The 14,929-nt window shown below is 38.2% G+C and overlaps 1 protein-coding gene across 1 annotated transcript in view; it reads right to left on the reverse strand.

The window, feature by feature from the left end:
* Positions 1 to 14,929, reverse strand: part of LOC114027882 (cytoplasmic dynein 1 light intermediate chain 2) — a 52,616-nt gene that overhangs the window by 23,604 nt on the left and 14,083 nt on the right. The window contains exons 5-6 of the mRNA XM_027842055.1: positions 12,254 to 12,423; positions 1,715 to 1,808 (exon numbers count right to left, since the gene is read on the reverse strand). Coding sequence (XP_027697856.1) covers positions 1,715 to 1,808; positions 12,254 to 12,423 — 264 coding nt within the window. The remainder of the gene's footprint in view (positions 1 to 1,714; positions 1,809 to 12,253; positions 12,424 to 14,929) is intronic.

The raw sequence follows: 14,929 nt of genomic DNA on the forward strand, positions 1-14,929 counted from the left end.
CTTCAATGAAGGAATAACAAAATAATATAAGATATTATATTATTTTATATTATATTATTACATATTATTATATATATTATCATAAGATCTGTATATAGTTGCATATACTATATTTCTAGCAAAGAATATATTATAGCAAAGAATACACATATTGTATAGAAGAATAAACAATACATATACAGTATAATGCTACACATAAATGATACAGCATATAGATACGCAGAGTGTAAACAAACCCATTATGTTTTTTTTCCCAAAGGAATTTCCTAACTAAGCATATTTAGCTCAAATTCACTACTTCAGAAAATAATGTAAGCATTTCAGATATACATAAGACTATTCCTAGGTCACTAGATCATCCTTCATTAAATTACTAATGCAGTATATTAATCTGGCCTTGGTGGTACAAAACTACAGTGAGTATAATCTTTGAGTGAACTTTTTGCCAAAGAAATGATTTGTTCTGGCTCAGTTCTGGTTGTTAATTTTTCTGACCATTTTCCTACTTTTAAATCTCATAAAATTCATTAGCAGAAAAAAGAGCCTTGCACACCACAAACACATCCCTACTGACAGGATGAATCCACTGTATGCACATAAATAAAAACAGTTTTCAAATTTTTGTGAAATAAAAGACTATCAATGTATTCCTTTTATATCTCCCTTACATACTGTAAGCTATTCAAGAAAGCATAAGCCTATTTAAGGAAGCTTCTTGGTACAGCCCAGTCACCTAATGTGGCTCTGGAGCACCACTTGCTGGATTTCAAAAGACCCAAGGCTGGTGTTAACTCAGTGTCTTATGTGTAGACTACCAAGGGATTCCCCCTACTAAAGCCGAAAATTATGTTCTGTTTGACAATAAATAGCACATACAGCATTTAAATAGGGCTTTCCAATTTCCAAAGTACTTGGTGTTCATTAGCTCATTACATCCTAGTAAGATCTCTCTGAAGCACACTGAGCATTATTCTGTCCATCCGAACCATGAAGAAGCTGAAGTGAAGGAACTTGGCCACAAAAGGATAAAATGTCAGAGCTGCATTCAAGCCCAGCTTTCTGACTCCAAATCCACATCTGCTGATGATTTAGACCTAAAATTAAGCTGAGCTTCCTATTCTGAAAAAAGGCCAAGTTTAAGTTTTAAAAGGCACCAAATTCAAATGATGTTTGGCAGCGGAACTGTCAGTTCTTTACTTCCAGTTAATGTGTCAGATCACCCAAAGGGTGCCATCAACAAGGCTGGCTTACCACAGGTATGAACGGAATGCCTCCAAGTAATCCCGTATCGCAGCAGACAGCCTACTCTTTAGGAGGAAACTCTACATTCCTCTTCCTCCCTACTTTTAAGATGGCCACAGTATTTCACATTTCTAATGTGTTGTACAGTTTACCAAGTGCTCCCCTCACAGGGAGAGGACTCCTTGAGGTCTGGAGCACAGGCATTATTATCCCTACTGACGAAAAAAATCAAGGCGCAGAAAAGTCACACATGTAGTGCTACATTTAATTTTGGGGGATCTGCTATTTTATTGGTATAGAAGAGTCCTGATGAGGAAATTCTCTCTACCAATGAAGATCAGCAATCATTTTGCAAATTATGCGACAAAAACATTTAACCTTATGCTATTTCAAGTTGTGCAATTTTGAAGGGCCATCTTAAAGAAGAAAAAAGAGGAAATAGCAAAAATGACACCACCTTAAGTGAGGATACATTGTAAGCAGAATTTACGGATGTGCGACTGAATGAAATCAAAGTGCTCTTCTCGATAGTCATGTTCCTTTTCTAGGACGCTCACTGCATCACACTAGAAGAAAACAATGAAAGCAAAGGGTTAAAAGAGCAGTTCTCTAGTTTTATGGTCTCAGGACCCCCTTACACTCTTACAAATTATTGAGGAATTCCTCCCCAATCCTTTTGTTTATGCAGGTTATAGCAATTTATATTTACCATACTACATAATTAAAATATCTTAGTATTATTGTGAAAAAGGTTTTGACCTCATGGTCTCTTTAAAAGAGTCTCAGGAGCCCCAGAAGTACCTGGACCACACTCTGAGAACTGCTGGGTCAGCTGATTCTTACTAACATTCATCAGAATAATACATTTCAAATTCTATTTCCTTGTCATATCATTGACTAGCTGCTGACAAAAAATATTTACATCACTAAAAAGCTTGCTATCCACAAAGAACCAAACTAGATTAAAAGAGTAGGCTGAGCTAGATGATTTCTGAGTTCTCTTACATAAATGGGTGACCCTACAATCTCATCCTTAAAGTGAACTGACACAATGAAAGAACTGATATAATGGTGGGTGTTTTTTTTTCTTCAACTATTGCATCATAAACGCTACTTTTAGGAAGTCAAAGATTCCATAGCTAAAACCAATCTCTTGCAAAAAGCTAAGCTTACATGTTCTGAGAGCCTTAAAAGAACTGTCCCTTCCCCGCCAACATAAGAATATTTGCAGGCCCAGCACTTAGTGTAATAAGCTCTTAATAAATGCTTATGCCTTTATTACACACACACACAGACAGGCATACTGTGTATATATGTGTGTATGTATTTTTATTTTAAAATTCCTTTAAAACTTTAAAATTACAAATTTAAAACTATACAATTCACACTAATTTTAAATAAAAATACATTCTCAAAGGTACACATCAAAGTTATTAATGTCCTGATGGCAGATTATTTCTGACATTTTATATTTCCTTTTTTTCTTTGTTTAGTTTCTCCTGTTCCTTCTTTAAATCCAAGAATACTGGGAGTTTTGTTGTTGTTATTGTTTTTTAAGATTGACTTTTACAGAGTTTTTCTACTTCTGCTATTACCAAAGAAGGAGAACGTCTTTTGTACTTTTAAGGAACAGATTTCTCCCCCTCCCCCAATCAAACTATTTTTTGAACATTCAAATTTTCATCACATTACACAAAGGAAGTATTAAGTACAAATATATTTAATTAGTATTATTTCCAATGGTCTTCCATTAAAATTTTCCTCTAATATCCTATCATGCTACGATCTTGATCTAGGATTCTCAAAGACTCAAAGATCTGGAGGGTTCTACTATGTTGGAAAGGTTTTGAGTAATGGATGGCAATAGACTTTGTATTTTCTGTCTGGGCACCAATCAAGTTAAGTATGGAGATACTCATCACTAAAGAATGAATTTTTTGACAGCTAGAACTCATGCAATTGTCCAATGCATGGAGGGGATTATGAACTACACCAGTGAAAAGAGTTACCAGGATAAAAGCATGAATTTGTAAAGCATTATAAAGTAAAGAATTAGTATTTCTAATTTTACTTAACTTTAGCTTTGAGTGTCATTCAACTTGTGCCTGAAAAGAGTCATTGCACAAAGTCAACCAGGTTTTGCCTACTAGTGAAAGGAGACCCAAGCTAATCAAGGCAATTATTCTACTTGGGCACCATTTTGTTAGGAAGTCCTTCCTAGGCCAGAAGTGAAGTGAGAGACTCACATATCCAACCCCCCTATCATCAGCTCCCTGACCTGCTCCAGCTCATCTTGGGAGCTTGCCACAAGAACGCTGAACTTAGCCTGGATGCCCGTTGTAGCTCAGAACTACCAACTTCAAGAAATCCACTAGTCTCAGACTCTCAGTAGCAAGGACTATAGGTATATTCCACCATACCAGGTATGGTTTTGACCCTATTCTCACAGGAGTATACTATGATTTTATATTCATCTTTTACCCTTATCTCCATTTTCTGTATATGCTTTTTAAAAACCCAAGCTGGTCAATGAGCTCCATATTGGTATCTTTAGACAAGCTGTCCTTTTCTTCTTAATCAGAATTGTTTCTTTTCAGATCTTTAGAACTTAATTCTCATGCAATTTTCATCCTTCCTGGGCTGTAGAACTTCAGGTCATGGAATTCCTCAGACCCTTTGAAATCTATATACTTTGAAATCTATCCTTCCTACCTACCATTTTGTTTTATCCTCTCCAGAGCAAAGATCATGTTCCTTGGCAGAGAATACAGAAGTAAATTAAGGGTAAAGCATGTGGGCCTCATTTTCATTATCTGTTAACACTGTCCCACCTGAGTTTTTGCACACCTAACACTATTCTTAGATACTCTACTCAACTATGGCATAAATCCTATTACCTACTCTTGCTTCCAATTTCTCCAGTCTTTAAAAAATTCTAAGTTGGTCAATGACTTTAGTGTACATCCACATCAGTTTCCTTAGCTAACAACCTTTTATGTTGGAGTTCCTGGGATTACTTTCCCCACGAAATTTTAGTCTGATGACTCCTACTTATCACCTCTGAAATATCTGAAATTTGCTTTCCCAAAATCTATAGTGCAATGTCAAACTATGCTCTATCTTCCAAACCTGATACAAATTCTGATAGAGTGGTCACCTTCTCCCAAGCTTCCCACGATTTCTATTTCAGCAACCAGTTTTTATTTATTGATGGAAACCAGGTCTAATATAACAGTTCCTTTAGTTGCTTCCTATCTTTTTAGGAGTAGGAAATTATTATTATAGTAAGTCAGCTACTGTGCTTTAAGGAGAAAGGATATTCTAACAGATATCCACATAACAGAAGTCTCCTATCATTATTGTAACACGCCTCTTGGTACCAGGGTGATGATGTGTTTTCCAACTCTTCATCTATTTCCTCTAAGTGTTCTTAAAATTTGGCTTCGAAATTCTTTACTCAACTTAAACTACTTTCTACAAAATTCCCAATTATCTTACTGCCAAATCCACTGTCCTTTTTTCAATCATATTCCTTGAACTGTCTTCAGCATCTGACACTGCAGATCACCCTCTCCTCTTGGGTACACTTTCCTGTCTAGGTTTTCATGACACTGTTCTCTCTTGGTTCACATCCTGATTGCTTCTTCTCAGTTTTCTTTGCTGGCTCATTATCTATGTCCTGTGCCTTAACTCTGTGTGCACTCCAGGGCTCCGTTGTGGGCCCTCTTCTTTCTAAAAAATCCTCTCTTGAGGAATTTACCAGCTTCCCTGGGTTAAATTATCATCTCTCTGAGATTATTTTCAGATAATATTTATGTAATCCCGAATGTTTCTCTTTGAGTGTCATTCCTATATCATCAACTAGCTGCCTAGACGTTTCCAGCTAGATCTCTTGATTCACCTAGACACCAACCACTACAGTTGAGTTCTTCATCACTTCTCCTCTGGACTATTTATTTCTTTATTTGCTTTTTGGTGAGGCAATTGGGATTAAGTGACTTGCCCAGGGACACACAGCTAGTGTCAAGTGTCTGAGGCCAGATTTGAACTCAAGTCCTCCTGACTCCAAGGCTGGAGCTCTATCGACTGTGCCACCTAGCTGTCCCACCTGGACTATTTATTGCTAAAGCCTCCTTAACTGTTCTCCCAGCCTCCAGTCTCTTCCCATCTTCAATATATCCTCCACACAGTTGCTAGAGTGATATTTCTAAAGCACAGGTCTGATTAGGTCACTCTTCTAATTCCAAAGCTCTGCTGACTCTGTTCTGCCACTAGGAAAAACTATAAACTTTTCAGGCATCTAAAGCCCTTTACAATTAGACTCTAGCCAACCTTCCCATATAGTGGACAGTACTTCATCTCATGTACTCTATGCTCTAGACCTGTAGTGTAAAATTCAAATAGAAACGTTCCAGAGAGCTGCAGCTGCACATTTACTTAGAAAACCACAAATTAACATTATCTACATTGCATTGAATTTGTATCTCTTTTGTTAAACATTTCCCAATTACAACTGAATCTGGTTCTGAGGCACTCAGGAGTTCTGCTGGAGGCTTGTAGCCTGTAGGCCAAGACTCTGACACCACTGCTCTGGACAAACTGGACTATTTGGTGCCCCTCGTATATAACATTCTCCTTCCTATCTCTGAGCCTCTGCAGATGCTGTCTCTCTCCTCCATTCCCCATAATACCCAGAATGCAGTTGAGAAAATGCATCTTCTTTGCAGAAGACGTGTGGAACATATTTCATCAATCATCAGTCATCCTACTTGTGTACCTTGCTTTTGATGAGCCATCTTTTACCTTCCTTTTTTAATTTTTGTTACAATGAATGGTTTGCTGAGCAGGGAAGGAGAGGAATATGTTTGGGAAAGAATGCAATGTAAAAACAAAGAAGAACGAGTAAAAATATTTCTAAAAAATTCCTAATTTCCTTCAAAATTCAGCTAAAGTGCCATTTCCTACATGGATCTTTCTTGAACTCTCCCATCTATTAACACTGCCTTGTACTTACTTCAGATATATTTTGCATTTATTTATAAATACATGTTGTTTCCCCCAAGTGGAATGTCAGCTTCTTGAGGGTAGCAACTTTGTTTTTTGTCTTTGCATCCCCAATGCCTTAGCACCATGCTTGAATGGTAGGCACTTAATAAACACATGATGATTGGTTTATAGTCTGCAGACATGACTGCCTCCTTAATCTTAACCCAAATCCCCTCCATTATGCTCCCCTGGATTTTTCTTAACATATCAGGTTATTCCACCATTCTCCTTTACCCATTAACTCTCAATAATGTAGACTTTTTCAGAGCCATAGCCCAACCACGGTCCCATCTCACCTAGTTTCAAGGACTCCTATAAGGCAAAAATTTGCTTTCCTGTATTAGTATTTCTCCATCACCCTACTTGTTATTCATACTTTGTGCATTTGTATGGACATCAGAAGCCACAGGCTTTAGGGCTGGCTCTTTTTCTTGGATCACTTTCTGGGAACTTTGGGGGGTCACTACTGCTGTTCTCATATCCTAGCTACTTTCACTGACATTTAACTTGGTAGACATATGAAGGCAGTTTTCTCCTTGGTCCTTTCTTTTCGATTTAAAGTCCACAGAATTAGTTTTGCAAATTTCTCCAGGCAAACACATTTTTACCAGTCCTTGTACATTCCATCCCTACCCAAGAGCCCAGCATTCTTGTATTTTTAACCATGGTCCATCTATTTTAATCCTGTGTTCCCCTTATATTATATAATAAGACACCCAGTTATTAACCAGCAGCTTCCCATATCTGCTTCTCTCCTCTGAAGTGTTACTTTTTGGTCAACAGCAATAATAAAAATTTCAATCAGACTAAGGCCTTCAGTCCCTCACTGAAGACTTCATAACCCTTAGCAATGTTTTCCAGATCCCTTCTGGAAGTGTCACTTGTGACCATTTAAATGACCAGAAGTGGGAAGCACCCATCATCAGTTAGACTAGTCAATCACATTCTGCATTATAGTTTGACTCTCTGTTGCTGTTTCCAAATAAAATGGAGCCACCTCTGGGCCTCTCAGCAGGGAGTCGCCAATCACCACGACTCTTTTTGCTCTGGCCCCTTTCCTCCCTGAGGGCAGCTAGGTGGTGCAGTGAATAGAGCTCTGGCCTTGGAGTCAGAAGGACCCAAATTCAAATCCAGCCTCAGACACTTGACATTTACTAGCTATGTGATCCTGGGCAAATCACTTAACCCCGATCACCTCACCAAAAACAAAAAAAAAAGAAAGACCCCCTGGATTTGGAGTCAGAAGATCTGAGCTCATTCCAGCCACAGACACTAGGTGTGACCTTGACATGTTACTTAACCTCCATCTGTTTCAGTTTCCTCACCTGTCCATAAAATGTAGATAATAAAAGTTCCTACTCCCAGGGTTCCTGTGAGGATGACATATTTCTGAGGCTCTCTGCAAACCTTAAAGTGCTATACATGCTATTATAATATTATTAGTACTATTATATGATCTTTCACATGATAGCAACTGTGTATCTACATCATTATTCTGAGGAAAAGAAACAGCTGCTTCCTCCTCTAAAGTTTTAGCTTCCACCCCTCTGGAAAGAAATGTCTATTATCAAATATGCAAGCAGATGCCCAGTTACGCAAACACACTGCCTATGGACTCTTGGCTCACTAAGATAGGGTCAGAATTTAGCCATGTGGTTTGATCTCAGCAGTAGCTTTCATGATTCTAAAAGTTCTGATCTGAACTGTGTCTAAAAGAAAACTTCTATCCATAAGATCAACAACCCACTTAAGTATTCTACACATGATGATTTCACAGTCTAATAAATGTATCAATTTTCATTTTAAACCTAAAAGTATCATATTGACACAGACTATTATAATTTCATTTTGTTTGAAAATTTGTGTTCTTTTCCTTAAGGTGAGTATCTTCTATGTTTGGTTTCTGTTTAATTCATAATATACTATTGTTAGCAGAGGTTTTTTCTTCACTCAAGTTTTTTGGGGGCTACAAGGTCAGAGAGATAGTAGTAAGGGAGACAGACACAAGACATATTCTACCACTATGAAACATTCATGGATACTTACTCAATTTCATGTGAGTTTCAGTAATGACCAATATACTCAAGCTTAAACTTGCTGAACTGGAACCCTCAAGGAGGCAGAATAGCAGAATAACTTTCTATACTCCACTTTTAGATGATAGAGGCCAGACAGAACTGAAGTTCTAAGAATCTTTCCCAGGCAGGGACACTCTGCCTTCATTGCACCTTTCACACCATCTTGTTTCTATCTGTCAATTAAGTTACTGGTGTTTCTGCTGTATCTTCCTGGCTATACTTTAAGCTGTTTAAGTATAGGCACAAGGCCTTATATCAAGTAGATGCTAAAAAAATTTCTGATGCTTGTCACATGAATATGGAATTACTTACAACACTTCAACGGGTCTGTGATTTGTCAGTAGTGAAAGTATACCCCCTTGGCTTAGATATTCTTTGAAAGCTGTCAAGGACAATTGTACTTTCTGTAGCAACCCCAGTGATAAATATCTCAAATCTTAGCAAGGTTGTTTTTTAAATAACATGTCCTATACGACACATGTCCATCACAGACTGCACTAGAACCCATCCCCTCATGGCAGGGTTCACTAGAATTTGCACTCTTGACAAGGCCCTCGGGATCCCCGTTATTCCACAGTGAAGCTTCAAGGAGGGAGTGAGTGTAGACAGGTTGAAGTGAAGAAGAGTGTTAACACTGAACAGTTAAATTAACGGGGGACTTCATATTATAAAAGTATTCTTCATTTGAAATGGGGATTCTCTAAAGGGGAGTTGCCTTGATGAATTTAAAATATTTAAAACAGAATCTGATTTACATAAGATTTTTTAGGAAAATATCTGCTGAATAAAATGAAGTCTGCCAGGACTCATAAGTAAATCAAGCAAGCAGCATAAACCACTGCATGCAAAGAAACAAAAATAATTTTCAATACTTAAATCGACTCCTGTTGGGTTTAAAATTATGTAGATATCTAATAACAGAACTGCCCAACTGTAGAACTGTAGAATGGAATACTCCAAACAAAGATTCCAAATTCTATAGGAGTTTAATAGAAGACTCAATGACCACTTATCAGGGATATTGTAAAATGCGATTCATAATTTGAACAGGGTTCAGACTGAGGTTCCATCCACCTGTGTTAAATTGGAATTTTGACTCTATAACTGACCTATTTTCTCAGTTGCAAATATAAACATACTGAAAACTTAAGATATTCCAGAGTATTATTATTACCACTAATATTACTAATGGCTCACATTTTTAAGCACTTTAAGGTTTACAAAATATTTTATTTACAAAAAATCCTGTGAAGCTCCATGGTACAAATATTAACTCCATTTTACAGATAAGGAAACTGAGGATCAGAGAGACAAAGTGAATTGTTCGCAATCACACACGCAAGTAAGTATCAAAGGCTAGGTCTTGAATCTAAGCCTCCTGACTCCATGGCTCTTTCTTTTGCTCACACAAAACTAAAATCCAATAGCTTGCTACCTGCAAAGACAGCAAAGAACTGAAGCCAAAGAAAGAACTGGTCCTACCCTCTAACACTTTGATCCTATTGCTAAATGACTATCTGCCTCCACTTCCTCTCCTCTCAATCACCTCTCAATCCTTTGCAATCTAATCCAGCTCCCAACCTCAATACTCTAACGACACAGCTCCCTCCAAAACTACTAATGATCCCCTAATTGCTGAATCCAAAGATCTGTACTCGGTCCCTCATCATTCGTGACCTCTCTGCAGCAGCATATGACACTGCACAACAATGACCTCCTGTAACTCCCTTCTGCTTCGGTTTTCTTCCTACCTAGCTGACCATTCCTCAGTCTCCTCTGACAGTTCTGTACTCATTATCATGGCCCCTAACCATGGTCATCTTCCCAGGCCTAGTCCTGACCCCTCCCCTTCTCTCTCTATGCTCTGTCACTGGTGACCTCATCAACTCTTATATGCTCAATCATCATTTTTATGCAGAAAACTCCTAGATCTTTAGACCCAGCCTCAGACTCTGTCCTCAACTCCACTCTCACATCATTAACTACCTCTTGGAAATGTCAAACTGGAAGCCCCATAAACATCTTAAACTCAGTGAGTTTAACTCATTATCTTTCCCATAAAACTCTGCCTTCTACCAAACTTCTCTCATTTCTGTTAAAGACACCATTAGGTCTGCTTCCAGTTTTAAAGGTTCATTACCTTGGACTTCCTAGAATCCTCAGTCTTCCTCATGTCACAGAGCCATTGAGTTGCTAAATCTTATCATTTTTACCTCCACCTCTCCTGCAATTGACCAATTCTCTCCTTGCATGGCCACATCCTACATCAGGCCACCATTGCCTCTGGACTATTTCAACAGCCTCCTAATTGGTCTACAGCCTCACATTTCCTTCCTATGCATTCAGTCCTTCACACAGCTTTCAGAGCCTTGTTACTCCTCTAGTCAAACTCCAGTGGCTACTTAATAACTTTGAGATCAAATAAAAACTCCTCCCTTCGACATTTAAAGCCCTTTAACACCAGGCCCCAACTGACTTTAAAAGCCTTATCATACATTTATTTGCTTGGGGCAGCTAGGTAGTGCAGTAGATAGAGCACCAGTCCTGGAGTCAGAAGGACCTAAGTTCAAATCTAGCCCCAGACACTTGACACTTAACAGCTGTGTGACCTTGGGCAAGTCACTTAACTCCACTCCCTAGCAAAAAAAAACAAAAAACCCCAAAACAATACATTTCTTTTCTTTCTGCATGTGACAGTTCAGCTGAACCCAGATTTACTGTTCCCCACACACAGCACTGCATCTCATCTCTGTGCCTCTGCCCTGAATGAGCTCCACCCCTGGAACGCCTTCTCTCAACTCCACTTCTTAGAATTCCTTGTTTCCTTCAAGACTCAGCTCAAGCACCACCTTCTACCTGAAGCTTTCCTGATCCCTCCACTTCCTTGTGTTCTTTCTCTTAAAATAAACCTTGTATATATTTTGTATATACTTATTTGCGTACATGTTATGTCCCAGGAGAGAATGTAAGCTCCTTGAGGGAAGAAGTTTCATTTTATTTGTCTTTGTATCCCTAGCAAGGTGTCTGACATAGAAGGCATTTAATAAAAGCTTGACGGATCAGTCACTTTAAAGTGCAAATAATCTGTTTTTAGTTCAAGGTTATTGGTATGATTCACTGAATGAAAATGAATTATTTCATCCATCCATTCAACAACTATTTCTTAAACACCTGCCACATGTGAGTACTGTGTTTAGAACTAAAAGAGAAAAATAGAGGAGAAAAAAAAGATGTGGTTCCTGCCCTTAAGGAATTTACCTTCTACCAGGTGAACTACACTAAGGATATGTGAAAATACTCCTGGACTCCATTCCATTAGTAACATCAACTTGAGCAAGAGTAGATAGTGCATTTGTAGAGTAGCATTTTACAAAGAACTTTCAAACAAATTCCGTCATCTGTGCTTTACAACAACTCTACTGTGAAAGTGGAAAAGCCTGCTTTATTTTAAAAATGAGGAACGAGGCTCAGAGAAGTTAGCTGGATTACTAATGTCACAGAGCTAGTCAGTGACAAAGTGAGAACCCAAAGGCACAGAACTCCCAGGTCATTTAGTCCAACCCCTAGTACCTCTACAACCCATCCCCCAAATGGCTACCCAACTGTCATTTGCACACTTCTTGTGACAAGGAACTCATCAGCTACTGAAACAGTCCATTCTAGTTTGCCACAGCTCTGTTAAGAAATTCTTTGTTATATTAAACTGAAAATCACTTTTCTGTAACTTCTAGTTATTGGTCCTAGCTCTGTCTCAGTACTTTTTCCACTTACAGTAATTCATCTACTTATATACAAAGTCCCAAATTAAAATGGACCCACTGTCAGGTAGCATGTTTTCACTGGAGAACCATAAAAAGCAAGTAACACTTTAATCTAGCCAGGCTCACCTTTGTGCAAACTACCAAGACTGGGATCCCAAGATTATGTGTGAGCATGTTGTCTCCAAGTGGCAAGGTAACATTTTCACCATCTTGTGCTGAAGCTAGAGGTCCTCTCCTCTGTGGTGAGCCTTGATAGCCTTCCTCAGGTTCCACATACTCTTGAAAATCCTTCATGACTATAAAAGACAACACATTTCTAACAATATATTAGATGCCTTTAAGTAGCAAGCCCTGGAAAATTAAACCACCCCTTCATTCCTTCCCACCTCCCAAGAAAATCAAAGAAGATTAAAGGATGTCAATGAAGACTGCAAATTTTAAATAATCCGGTTAGAACTCTATCATTTTGGAGCAACACAGGCATTTCCAGACATCCTCATTGTAACTCTTTCTGAATACTTAAAAATACACTACCTAGTGGTTTCCCATAACACGTACTTTAAAAGCCAACGCATCTCAAGACAAATTTAGATAGTTCAGACTTTCAAAATATCATGGATAATTAAACTGCTTAAAAAGTATGTTAATCTTTAAAATTACTAAAACACCTGAAACTTAAGCCATACCAGTGAGAAGTTCTACATAAAGTCTGCTATACAAGGAAATAGAATAAAACACTTCTAAACTGCTATGGTATTTACATACTATAGAACAGAGCTGAACGTGCCCATATATCATCCCTGTTATATGTAAATAATGAGGATGGAAAACTCTTAGCTTAGAATACCCAGCTTCCTCACCTGTCAACTGAGAGGGCTGGACAATGACTCCTTCTAGCCCTAAATCCTACGGTCTACTGAGGCCTATTATTTAAAGTACTGTTCCTTGTAATTTGCAGTAACCATATAATAAGCTGTCCTGTCACAAATGTAGCAATTCCTTCGAGTAATTTAACCAAAGAGACAGAGAATGTTGTGCAGAATTCTCCACTCTCTCTTCCACGACAGCTTATTAAACAAGGGTAGACTTTTCTGAAATAGTTGTTGTGGGGAATCAAACCTATGATCTCAGCCTCATTAGCACAGTGCTTTAACCAAAAGAACTAACCAGCCACAGACAGGAAACAGCATCGTTATTTAGGCTCAGTACTCCTTGATCTAAATACGGAACAAAGGAAGGGGGGAAAGGATGTACACAACATCATAAAACTTTAGCCTTAGAAGAAACATCAGAGATCATTCAGCTCAAAGCCCCCACAGTACAGAAAAACTAAGGCTGGAAGAGAACTGCCTTAGCCAAAGTAACACAAACTAGAACTAATCTAGCTCTCAACCACCAACCCTATGCTCTTTCTACTACACCACACTCCTTCCCTCTTGTGCCAGAAAGAGAAGTTGCCAAATCACCCTTTCTTTCCATGCTCGACAAAAAAAGAGATCCGGATCTACAGAAGCCTCTAGTCTTTTACCTTCACAAATGTCATAGGCTCCAGAGTGAGAAGGGACATTAAAGATAATCTAGTCCAATCCCTTCATTTTTCACATGAAGCAACAAAGTGAGAAAATAAAATCAAACAACTAATTTCAAAAGAGTCCCAAAAGAGATACTACTCCTTATTCAAGGGACAGATTTTTAAGATTTAAAAATGCCAATCTGACAAACTCTTATCAACCACAATTATTGCATCAGCTTTGGATAGTTTAATTTGAAGAACACTGCTGTACACATGAAGTTATGGGGCTGATCAAATGTAAACTACTTCCAAATTGATGAAGCCCTCTGAACAGCATTGCGAATAGTGTTTTGTCTTTATACCTAATTTATAATGAATTTCATTCAATGATTTAAACTTTTAATATAAATGACCCAAGAAATATTCATGGCTGCATTGTGACCTGAAAAGCAGTGGTTTGACCCAAACCTGAAACACAATGTGTTCTAATGTGTCTGTTACGATTATTAATGAGCACTAAGGAATGATTGGCCTTTTTGCTCCTTCTAAAAACATAACAAAACTGTAATTACAACAGACAGTATTAAAAAAAAAATCGTCCTTTAGAACACTGAACAGCAAGCAACCTATCTGTGATTTCATGATGAAAATATGAAATGAAGGAAATTTCAACCTTGAAGAAAATTCCATTTGTTATAACAATAATTTGCAGGTAAAGTGTTAAACATAAGGTGTTGGTGATATTATACCATGATTGTTTGTCTAGCATTTTCAAAGCATAGTCATGTACATTTTTTCTTCACAACAAACACACAAAGTGACCAAAGAAAAACATTATTATCCCGGCTTATGGAGAGGCAGCGTGGTAGAGTGGATAGAGAGATGACCTCGAGCAGAGCTTGGAAGTCCTGAGCTCAAGCCCGGCCTCTGACATACACTGGCTATGTAACCCTGGGCCAATCATTTAACTTCCCAGGGTTTGAAGCAAGGCAGTAAGGCAATAAGTTTCAGAAAAGAGGTCAACTAGCATTGGTAGAGCCAAGCCTAGACTAGAACTGAGGTCTTGACCCCTAACCTTGTCCTCTTGCCCTCGAACTACAATGCCTCTTACTTGAGTAAGGCTCCCTCCTCTCAGATTATCACTATGCTTAACTAAAGCAGTTTCAATTTATCAAACTGGTGAAACGATTACATTTACTCTATTTTTGTGTAATGTATTACAGAGAACTCAACAGAAACAGACCCTGCCAGGTTACAATCACTAGTTATTACCATCACGGGAAATGGAC

Source organism: Vombatus ursinus, unplaced genomic scaffold (genome assembly GCF_900497805.2).
Source record: "Vombatus ursinus unplaced genomic scaffold, bare-nosed wombat genome assembly UNPS02014864.1, whole genome shotgun sequence".
In the NCBI taxonomy this organism is placed as follows: Eukaryota; Metazoa; Chordata; class Mammalia; order Diprotodontia; family Vombatidae; genus Vombatus; species Vombatus ursinus.